General features: G+C 42.1%; 1 protein-coding gene across 1 annotated transcript; it reads left to right on the top strand.

Annotated features, from left to right (window-relative positions):
* The first annotated feature begins 6,776 nt into the window (after positions 1–6,776).
* PRR13 (proline rich 13) lies at positions 6,777–11,096 on the top strand. Its single transcript, XM_074225792.1, has 4 exons — positions 6,777–6,958; positions 7,456–7,493; positions 7,768–8,132; positions 10,468–11,096. The coding sequence occupies exons 2-4, from the start codon at positions 7,475–7,477 to the stop codon at positions 10,510–10,512; spliced, it is 429 nt and encodes a 142-aa protein (XP_074081893.1). The 5' UTR covers positions 6,777–6,958; positions 7,456–7,474; the 3' UTR covers positions 10,513–11,096.
* Positions 11,097–11,823: the final 727 nt, after the last annotated feature.

Genomic DNA, 11,823 nt, shown 5'->3' with positions numbered 1-11,823 from the left:
TTGCACAATATATTCAGAAAAATTGCTTGTGACTGAACCATATATTAATTACTTAATGCTTATGGAATATGGATATGGAGGTGGGAGTGGAGTGAAGGAGAGACTTGTGAACTTATACCACTCCATGCTCTGACTACTAAGCCTAGTCCAGGATCCTACTCCCATACTCATGAGGAGATAACTACCTTTGCTCATGATTAGACAGGGAGTTTATCAATCATACTGTTGCTTTTTATAATCAACTAGACCTCACTCAGACTTCAGTATCTCCCTGTATGGTATGGTCAGGGAGGACTAGTACCTCTGGTGGAAGGGCTTCCTTTTCAGGGTTGGTGATCCAGTTTTATTGTTTACCTTTCACCCTACTCTTACTTGTGTCTACAAGAAGCTATAGCATGTGCAAGATCCACACACCAGTAAATCTGTCTTGGCAGACAAATTAAACCAGGCTGAGGGTAACTCACCTCAAACCTGTTAGTGACTTAGAAAGATGTCTATTCCAAGCATTCAAATACTTCTCCTGGCAGAATAGATGGATAAGAACCATTTGTTCCAATAGCCATCTATGAAGGTGGCACTTAGAGCTTGGTTAGCCATTGTGACCTAGGTCATACACTGCATCTGGAGCCAGTACCAGTATTCTTGACTTTTGTCTTGCCACCAAACTTTAATGACTCTGAAAAAAAGAGAGAGAGACTGGTGACTTAGTGCAACTCTGTCTCAATGAACAAGTAAATCATCATCCTCATAAGGGCAGTGGTCCTTTTCAGAAATTAAGGAGAAACAACAATCTTGTTGACCAACCCTTGGTCCTTAACAAGTCAGAAACAGGGTTTAGTCTTCACTGACAGACTTCTTGCCATCTTCTCTTCTGCTATTTGACTCTCCTCCCCATCATTTCCTTGCTCAAGAAATGATAATCAGATCAGCAGTAATATGGCCACAGCAAAGTGCAGAACAATCTACTGTCCTGGGGCTAATGTACTTTTATTTCTATTCAGAATCCTGTGATTCCGAGGGCTCTTAAACACCTTAGTGCGCACTCTCTTTGGTGCTACCACTCTCTGACTTCCCATATATCTTTCTATTCCCCTAACTCTCTCCATCTTTTTTTTTTTTTAAAAAAAAGAAATGAAAGGGAAAAAAGGGGGGAAAAATAAACTCAGCAAAACTAATCAATCCGCTGAAAAATATCTGACATTATATGAAATGTTCCACATCTCTGGACTCTCCCCATCCTTTCACTCTCAGAAAAGAATAAGTAGAGATGTCTTCTCATGTCTCTTTTTGGGGACCAAGCTTGTACTTTATAATTTTTCAACATTAATTTTCTTAAAAAATAAAAATTTATTGAATCTTTTTCCTGTAGCATTGCCCAACAACTTTCTCAAGTAGCAAAGAAAGGAAAAGAATTGGGAAAAATAATCAGCAAAATTGATCAACACATGAAAAAAATCTGATAAAATATGTAATGTGTATGTATGGCCCTCCAATCTCTGCAAAAGATGAGGGGGGAGAAATGTGTCTTTTTTTTGTTTTGCTTTAAATAAACATTTATTAACCATTAAGTTAGCAATGTGCTAAATGCACAAGAAAGAAACAAAAGCAAAAAAGTAAAATAATTCCTGCACTCAAGGAATTTACACATTAACACGTAAGAGGATAGTGTGGGATAGGGTGAGGAAGTTCCAAGAATGAAAAACATTTGGTCTAGATTCTTCCCCAAAATGGAAGTTCTGGGAAGAACTCACCAATGGGAGAAGGAACTCATGGAGATGAGGTTTCTGAGTCTTAGTGGTTAAGTCCAGAATATGAAGAATGACTGGTTTGGGCCTTTCCTCAAAATGGAAAGCCTGTTCTTTATAGTTTTGCAAAATTCATTTTCATTTGTTTTGTGGTTGTAATTCTTTTCACTTCCATTGTTGTAGTCATCATATATTGTTTTTCTGGTCTTTCTTACTTCACTTTGCATCAGTTCATATGTCAGTTCATGCTTTTCATTCATTGAGAATAACATTTTTTATATAATTTTTATATAAATTTTATATAATTTACACAATTATAAATATATATAAAATTTATATAATTCTGTTACATTGATGTACAACAATTTGCTTAACTATTCCCTAATCTACTTTGTTTCCAGTTATTTGCTACCACAAAAAGTGCTGCTGTTAATAATTCGGAAGATTCAAGGATATGCTGCTATCCCCTCAAATACTCTGGTTTCTCAGGAGATGTATTAGCCTCCTCAACTCCTACTCTTTCCACTTTCTCCTCATCTCTGTCATATATCAAGGTGCTCTTACTCTTCAATTAATCATCACCCATAATTGTTCCATGACCCATAGTAGATACTTAATAATTAATATTTAAGGAATAACAATATTATTAATTATATCTAACTATAAACAATCATTAGGGCAGTGAGGTAGCTCTGTAGATAGAGCCCTGACCTTGGAGTCAGGAGGCAGGAGTTCAAGTGCATCCTCAGACATTTGATACTAATTAGCTAAGTGTCCCTGGGCAAGTCCCTGATTGCCTCACATCCAGGGCCATCTTTAGTTGCACTGATTCATATCTGCTCATTGGATTCAGATGATTCTGGAGGAGAAAGTGAGGCTGGTGACTTAGCATAGCACCCCTTCACTCAAATCCAGTTCATGTGCTTGTCATGGCATCACCTCCCCTGATGTTATGGTCTTCTTCAAGAATGAAAGACAAACATTATAGTTAGTAGCATACCTACAGTGGCAATTAGTGATAAATAATAATTGCTTATATAATTGAATTTACTTGAGAGTTAATGGATCCAAGATATCCTTTTAGATTTGAACATAGACTGAATATATTTCTTTTGTTTGACTGCTTATTTATTACAAGATTTTCCTTTTATCTTTCTTTTCTTTTAGTTCTGGCATGGCAAAGGGATTAAGAGACTTGTCCAAGGTCACACAACTAGGTAATTATTAAGTGTCTGAAGTGGGATTTGAATTTAGATCCTCCTGACTACAGGGTTGGTGCTCCTTCCACTGTGTCACCTAGCTGCCCCACCCTCCTTTTTTTCTTTTTGTTAGTTGTGGGGTGTAAGGAAAAGAGGAGTTTGCAATAGTAATTTGGGAGCCAAATGAAGTCATCATACTATTTTTTTTTATTTTTGCAAGGCAAATGGGGTTAAGTGGCTTGCCCAAGGCCACACAGCTAGGTAATTATTAAGTGTCTGAGACTGGATTTGAACCCAGGTACTCCTGACTCCAGGGCCGGTGCTTTATCCACTGCACCATCTAGCCACCCCATATCATACTATTTTTTTTACTGCAAAGAAGGAAGTGCAGAAGGAACTATACAGATGTGGTAAAATTTTGAAAATAATATAGAATTTATTACTGATAAAGGGGAAATATTATGGGAAATATTATCTGTGCTCACTTGACATCCTGTGGGCCTTTGACTTCTTTCCCATTGTTAACTAGCACCTCAACCCCTTCTGAGATGTAAATCCACTGAGATAGCAGCGAAAGCTTCAACCTTTCTCCCCATTTGCTCCCATCACATATACCATATGCTTCACTCCCCTCATTTAGTCACTCCTTAAGATCTTAACATCTCCTATGACTCCTTCCAACACAGAAAGCATGCTAGATTCCTTTAAAAACTCTGCCCCCAAGGCAGCTGGGTGGTACAGTGGCTAGAGCACCGGCCCTGGAGTCAGGAAGACCTGAGTCCAAATCTAGACTCAGACACTTAATAATTACCTAGCTCTGAGACCTTGGGCAAGTCACTTAACCCCAGTTCCTTGCAAAAAAAAAAGTTTAAAAACCTCTGCCCTTCTCTGAAAGGCTATTTTTCTCAGGTCAGCTGTAAGTGTGGTCTTGCGGCTATCCCCTCTCTTCTCTTAACTTCACTATCTTTCTCAGGGACCTTACTGGTTTGTTTGAGAAGATTGTGAATTTCTATGAGGAATCTAGCCCATTTTGCTATCCAAATCTCTGTACTTTAAACTTGTTACCTTAAACATTTGAAGTAACCAGTGTATTAAAGTTCATACCTTACACTTTTGGATCAGAGAACAGTGTGAATTTTTCATGATTGAGGTACCCGAGACAAACTTCAGCACATACACACACACACATATCCCCATTAACCATCAGAGCAGTAACATTATCATATATATACATATATATATATATATATATTTTTAAAAAGCAAGCTGTATGAAATAGTGATTCAGCTTCATATAGAATCTTTCTGTTTGTAAGAAAATGCGGCTATGTGGTATGTATAATGGACTATGTGTATAGAAATGTTTCTTTGTAGGGGGAATTTACATTCAAAATCTGAAAATAAAGTTTTTAAGAGAATTAGATTGAATTATGCTTTCTCAAAGCATAACTCCGAAATTCCTCTATATCACTAGAATCTCATATTCTGCCATCTCTCCTTGCATCATCTTTTCTAAACTCATTCTCCATCTTCAAGACAAACTCCAGGTGCTCCAACCTTTCTCTTTCCCATCTTCCCTCATCCCCACCCTGTACATCCCAGGTCATTATTCCTTCTCTGGTCTTACTTTCCTCCCTTCAAAATCTAGACCACGTAGTTAACCATTGACTTCTTTGCTTGAATGTTTTGCCCTCTTGTCCTATTGATATACAGTATATGTGTTTCTAAACTGGAACCTTGGATTATTCCCATTAACTGCCTTCTCCACTCCTACCTACAAGCTGTTGAACAGCATGGAAAGATGTTCTACTGCCCAATCTACTACAAATTTATGTCATCTAATCTCAAGTAGGCCTCCCAGGTACACTGAAAAAATTATGCCATTAGTTATGAGAATCTCTTTCCTTCAATTGTATATTTGAATCACCTGAACTTAATCCCTGGAGAAAATAGGGGTCCTTTTGCCTACCAATGTTAATCCATCTAACCCTTCTCTTTTCTGCCAGTTAATTTCCCCTTCCATTATCTCACTGCTACTTTTTATTTTATTTTTTAGGTTTTTGCAAGGCAAACAAGGTTAAGTGGCTTGCCCAAGGCCACACAGCTAGGTAATTAATTATTAAGTGTCTGAGGACAGATTTGAACTCAGGTCCTGCTGACTCTAGGGCCAGTGCTTTATCCACTGCACCAGCTAGCTGCCCCCATGGATTTTTTTCCTTAACAAAGCTATCCTCCTTTTCTCTTACCTGTCTGTCTTTTGTAAAATCACCATTCATGTCTCATTCTCTATGTATGAGAATACCCAAATGCTATCTCTTGAGTCCTCTTCTCTACTTTTTTTTAAAAAATCCCATTGTCTCTGAGGATGATACCCACATTTATATGTCTAGCACTCATCTCTCTTCTGACTTACAGTCTCCTTATCTGTAAAATTCAGGAGAGGAGTTAGGATAAGAACACTGTATGGATAGTTAAGAATACCTGAGTTCAAATTCTGCCCATAGATCCTAGCTGTGTGATCTTGGGGAAAAACATTTCTTGTCTGTAAGCTGAGAATAGGAGTAACATCTCTAATCCTCTAGTGTTATCTTGAGGATCAAATGAGACAATCTATATAGGAAGCTTTGTACACCTTCAAGTTCTGTACAATAAATCCTATCATCATCATCACCACCATCATCATCATCTTCATCTAGAAGACACCTAAGTTATTAGGTTTAGTTCATATCTAGGGTTTCTTCAAAAGTGAAAGTCCACTCTGCAAGTGTTTATTTCCTCCAAACAGAAGTGTTAAACACAGAGCATTTATACACACTGAAGGACTTTAAAAGGGCAGTAGTAACTTCTGCTGTGCTCTGCAGGAGGTTATTACTTAAAACGAATTTTGCTGAATAATCATCTCACATTTTGCTTTGGCTACAGGGTGAACTTATTTCATATTTAAAAGGATTAGCTAGGGGTGCATAATAGAGACCTACAGTTTCACTCAGGATTTCTGCTTGTAACACCTGTCCCAAGACATTGGCGTGGGACCCTCTCCTTATTGGTGAAGATGGCTATCTGGGAGCATTTTATCAGAAAACATCCATTTTTTTAAAGAAAGATTTTAGTTATTTAAGATTAAGATTTTATTTATTTTGAGTTTTACAAATTTTCCCCCATTCTTGCTTCCCTCCCCCCACCCCCCCCCCACAGAAGGCAGTCTGTTAGTCCTTACATTGATTGCTTCCGTCTTATACATTGGTCTCAGTTGAATGTGATGACAGAGAAACCCTTAAGGAAGAAAAATAAAGTATAAGAGATAGCAGAATTACATAATAAGATAATTTTTTTTTCTAATTTGCCGGTAATAGTCTCTGGTCTTTAGAAAACGTGCGTTTTATTGGGTGTTTGCCAAGTTCTTATTTTTTAGAAAGGGGGAAATGAGAATATTATTATTCGGGGAAGGGCACAAAGAATAAAAAAGCGCCTTGTTCACCTGCGCAGGTGGGAGGGGAAGGGCCCGGCGTGCCTCCCCTCCCCCTCCCCCGTGGGCCGCGCCCGGCTCCCTCCTTCGCGGGCTCCGACCTCTGACCCCAGGCCCCGGCTGCCCCGCCCCCTCCTTCCCGCACGCCGGCGGGGGCCGGGAGCCAGGGGGCACCGTGGCCGCCCCGCTGGGTGCGCCTCCCTGGCGCAGGCGGCGGCCCCGGGGGGCGGGCCCTGGCCCTGGCCCCGCCCACCCCTCCAGGGGCAGGCCGGACGCAAGGGCGGGGCCCGGGGTGGCTGGGCCCCGGGGCCCCGGGGCCCGCCCGAGCCCGCTCCGGCCCGGCTGACTCAATTCTTGGGCGAGTTTCTCGGATCCCGCCCACTTGGCAGAGATCGACGCGTGAGCTGTCCAATGGGAGGCGGGGCTCCGGCAGGGCGGCCAATCAGGCCCCGGCGGAGGCGGAGCCAGCAGGGCGGGGAACCAGGAAGCCGGCGCGAGGAGCGGGGAGGGAGAAGGCAGGTGGACACCGACTCCCGCGGAGGCCCCGAGGTGATGGGGTCCTCTGGGCTCCTCTTTCCCTCCCGCCCCCGAGCTCTCAGGGCGGCTCCGAGATCCTCCTCCCCGTTCCCCACCCCCGGGGGGCTTGGCTCGTCCCCTTGCTTTCCTGGGCATGGAGGGGGCAGGTCCCCTGGGCCTCCCCCTTGGGCTCCCCCCTTACAAAAGCCACGCTGGGGGGTAGCCTGAGCCCCTCCTGCACCTGCCCCCGCGCCCCTTCTGCCGGGGGTCCTTCCTCTTCCACCTCTAGGGAGGAATGGGGTCCCCTAGCGAGCTTGTCCCCGGGCTCAGAGCTGGGGGCAGGGCCTGGCCGAGGGGTGAGGAGTCGGAGGACCCTCCCTCACAATTGAGAAGCAGGAGCTGATAGGGGCTTCTCCGAAAGGGAACAGAGAAGGGTCCCCCTGGAGTTGGGCAGGGGGTCAGCCCCGGGCTCGAGCCACCCTGCCCTACCCCTTCCTGATCTTTGACTTTTGTTCCTTCATTTCCTGTAGGGGAACAGGACAGTGTACTATGTGGAACCCCAACACAGGTAAGCAAGCGCCTTGTGAAGTGTGCTATGACCCCCACCTACCCTTAATTTAGAAGGGCTCCACAGAGGTGGGGAGATGTGGTTTTCTGTTTTACCTTTTGCTCCGCAACACTCAAGACTTCCCTATTTTGAACTCAGTTCATTTCCTGTTTTTCCTCTCTATACCTTCCTTTTTCATAACCTCCCTACTGCCTGAAGGTACCAGAAATCCTTCCCCACCACTTGTTTTGACCTTGCTGATATTACCTTATTCTCTGCTTCTCTCCCCATCCAGGGCAGCCAAGCATGTATCCTCCTGGGGGTCCTGTGCCCCCTTCAACTTCTGGGTACCCTGGGGTTATCAACCCCATCCATCCACCGGCTACCAATCCTGCATACCCTCCAGGTGTCTGTCCTGCCCCTCCTGGGGGTTTCCCAGGGAATTCAGTTTATCCTCCTAGTAATGCTTTTGGCCCTGGGCAGCCGGGGCATCCAGGCTACCCAGCCCAAGGTCCCTACCCACCTCCTGGCTCTGGTGTTCCTTCTGTGAATCCCTTGACCCCAGGGGTAATAGGTCCGGGTATAGTGACCGATAAGAAGCTGAAGAAGAAGCTGAAGAAGGCTCACAAGAAAACACATAAACATCACAAACATGGCAAGGTCAGTTTCTCTGATTCTGCTGGGGTTGGGATGGGGAGCATTTTGTCAGTTTGGGACATGGTCAGATAGCTAATACCAGTCCGGATTTTTCATCTCTGTGGTCAACCATTTATGTTGTGAATATAGAATAGTGGAGAGAGCATGCTGGTCTTGGATCCCAGGAAAAGAAGCTGAGTTGGATTCTGCCTTTTAATACTTCCCTAACTTGGATCAAGTCTCTTCACCCCTCCCCCCCCCCTTAATTCTTAGTTTCTTGAGGAAACAAAGTGATTGCCATAGATAATTATTGAAATCCCTTTCTTTCTGCTCTAAACTAGTGAGTTTATGGATAACCTCTGGCAGATGTCTCAGATTATCTGGGTTTTAATTGTTTCTGACCATATGGGATATTATTTAGTTTTTACTGAGCAGTCTCTACCAGAGACAGAGCCAGTAAACAAGCAGAAGTTTAATAATATTCTCTTTGCAAGGAACTGATTTACAAATCTTGGGACTACTCCCTCCTTGGGGATCTGCTTCTAAAAATTCAGGCAGAGAGTGTGTGTGTATATATATATATTTATATATATATATATATATATATATATATATATACATATATATATATATATATATCCAGTGACCATCCAAATAGTGAATAACTAAGAATAACTAAGTTGATTGTATACTTTTAGGCTACATTATTACTGTACATTGCAGAACAGAACAAGGTTTGGATAAACTTAACCCAGGCAAGAGAATGCAGACTTGTCATGATTAAAACTTTGTTTTTACTGTTTTCCCAAAGCCTGCCTATGAAAAGTATCTCTAGAAATTAAATTATTGTTATTAAACTCATTTATACACATCATATCAATGAATATAGAATTAAACTACTTGACAGGGATGAGTGACCCTCCCAAGAGTGCTAAGGCATTTTTTTGCATGAGATACAGATACACATGCATATTTATATATATGCATATATATATTTATATATGAAAGGATTTAGAAATCTTGGGAATGGTTATGACCAATAAGCCAGTGGATTGATTAGTTTTTGTCTTTGACTTTGTAACTGAATGAATGGAGAAAGTATTTTTTTTTATGTACCTTAAAACCATATAGACAAGTCAGCTGTTATTGGATAAGAATTATGATAGGTCTTGGAAACTGACTATTCTGACATGGGGTTGCCAGGCCAGAACAGTCTGGGAATCCAGGATTTCTCCCTTCCTTGGGGGCACTGATCATTCAAGTACAGCTTGAGCTAGAACAGGTCAAATCATTATATAGAGGGCTTAAATCAGCCTGGGACAGACAGGGAAAGAGAGAGGAAAGAAGAGACTAATTGGGGTAGGTCTAAATTCAAAACATTGATAATGGGAATGCTACAGAAAGGGAGAGATGAAAACTATTGGAGAACAACAACTCAGAGTGCCCAATTTGGAAAATAAATGTTTACAATTCTGATAAAAGAGCTATCCATGTAGGCAATTTGGATTAGATAACTCACAATTATAAAGCACTATAAAGTTTGCAAAGCACTTTATATGTATCTTTTTATCTCCCAGTACTTTTGCCTAGATCTAAATTAATGGAATAAGAGTATATGGATTGTTTGTACTGAAGGTGTTCATTGCTTCAATTATTCAACAAACATTAGCCAATTGACTTTTTTTTTTTTAAGGTTTTTGCAAGGCAAATGGAGTTAAGTGGCTTGCCTAAGGCCACACAGCTAGGTAATAATTAAGTGTCTGAGATCGGATTTGAACCCATTACTCCTGACTCTAAGTCTGGTGCTTTATCCACTACGCCACCTAGCTGCCCCTAGCCATTTGACTTCTGCTTTTACAAATCCATACCATGCCCTCCTCAGAGATTTCCCCATTCTGATCTTAAAGGGACTTTCATCATGAAACCTCTTGATTGAGAACACGAAGAGGGGAGGCACTTTGTACCAAATGAAATTAATGAAAATTCCTTGCAACAACATGGGTTGGTTTAAACTACTGTTGTAGGGGCAGCTAGGTGGTACAGTAGATAGAGCACCAGCCCTGGAGTCAGGAGGACCTGAGTTCAAATATGGTTTCAGACACTTTGCCCAAGTCACTTAATCCTATTGCCTTGTAAAAATTTAAAAACTAACCCAAAACCCTACTGTTATAGCCTTAATTTCAGAGGGAGAAACTTGTTCCCTGTGTGTTGGTGACATTCTGTGTGTGAGTTATTGACCTTAGGTGTACCTTGTATGGGAGGGTACATACTATATATATGAGGAATGGGGTGGGACTTCATGGGTTAGGAGTTCAAAATCTGATAATCTCTCATCTCCACTTTCCCTTTCCCCTTGCAGCATTCTTCTTCCTCCTCCTCTTCTTCCAGCAGTGACTCTGACTGAATTGGGCCCTCCCCCTAAGTCACACCATCCCAGCTCTCCCATCAAGCCTTGGACGTCACATTGTGCTGGGAGAAGATAGTTCTGCAACCCCAATCTCAGCTCAAACCCATTCCCCACTTTGCCCAAATTGATTGGTGAAGGTGAGAAAAGGATCCCTGTTGGCCTGAGGAAATCCATTTTCTTACCTTCTTAGATTGAATCATTGGTGAGGGGGCCACTCCTTTCTGAAGATGTATGTCCTTTGAACCAAATGCTGAAGATCATTTTAGGACCTGGAAAATGTGATTTTTAAAAAATTTATTTTGTAATTTGTGTGTGAGCAGGAGAAGGGGGTATATGGCATTATGAAAGTTGCTGTGTGTGTATATGGTGGTCTTATGATAATGAGATTGGGAACTACATTTCCCAGCAGACTGTGCAGTGTACTCAACCTGTTGTCTTCTGGGAAAGAGAGTTCCTTTGAGTAGGATGATGTGGGTGCCATTTTGGAACCTCATTTCTTGGTGAGCTCTTTTCAGCCCAATCATTCTTGGGTCTTACTCTGTTTTTCTCACTGGGCTTCCCAATAAAACTGTTTATCCCAGTTTCCATTCATCTGTGCCAATTATCTTGAACTGTTTTCTAGCAAATTCTATTGCTTTTACTGCCCTGTTCTACAACCTTTTCTGAAAGGAGTCACAATCTAGCCTAACCATCAGAGCATTAGTGAGGAAGGCACCTTTATTGTCATCATGTTTATTTCCTCAATGGAAAATCATGAAGTGCCTTCTCCCTTCATGATTGGTATAAGCTAAGTTGAGTCCTCTTTGCTGATGAAGCTGTTTTTGAGGAATAGGGGAAGTACTGTAGAATGGGAACCCAGGGGTGCAGTTGGAAGCAAAAATGGATATGGTAATGAGTTCTTTTGTTCCAAAAGAGGAAACCTGATCTTTCCTCAAGCCCCTTCTCCCCCCCTTCTCCAATTCATGCCGGATCCCTCAGACTGACTTCTCTTCGCCCTCTGAAAATCTATTGATGTAGCTCTTTCCACAGAGAAATAAGCCTAAGTACATCTAGTTTGCTGGTGTGTCCTAGTAAGCTGTATCCGGGGTGTCTGAGGAGAAGATAGGTGCAGTTCCCAGACAGCCTCCTAAACCAATGGGAAGCTCAAGATACAGGCCCAGACATAGTGACAGACAAAATACAGACAGACTGAAGAGAGCTACGGGACAGCTTTATACATGTGATAGAGGAGGATTTAGGAGGATGGAATATATTTTGAGATGCCTCCAAGTAGAGTGAAGTCCTGGATTAAGCATGCAAAGTGGAAGG

Source organism: Macrotis lagotis, chromosome 2, assembly GCF_037893015.1.
Source record: "Macrotis lagotis isolate mMagLag1 chromosome 2, bilby.v1.9.chrom.fasta, whole genome shotgun sequence".
NCBI classification, from domain to species: Eukaryota; Metazoa; Chordata; class Mammalia; order Peramelemorphia; family Peramelidae; genus Macrotis; species Macrotis lagotis.
The sequence above is the reverse complement of the archived record's forward strand: the minus strand, read 5'-3'. Positions and strand labels throughout refer to the sequence as shown.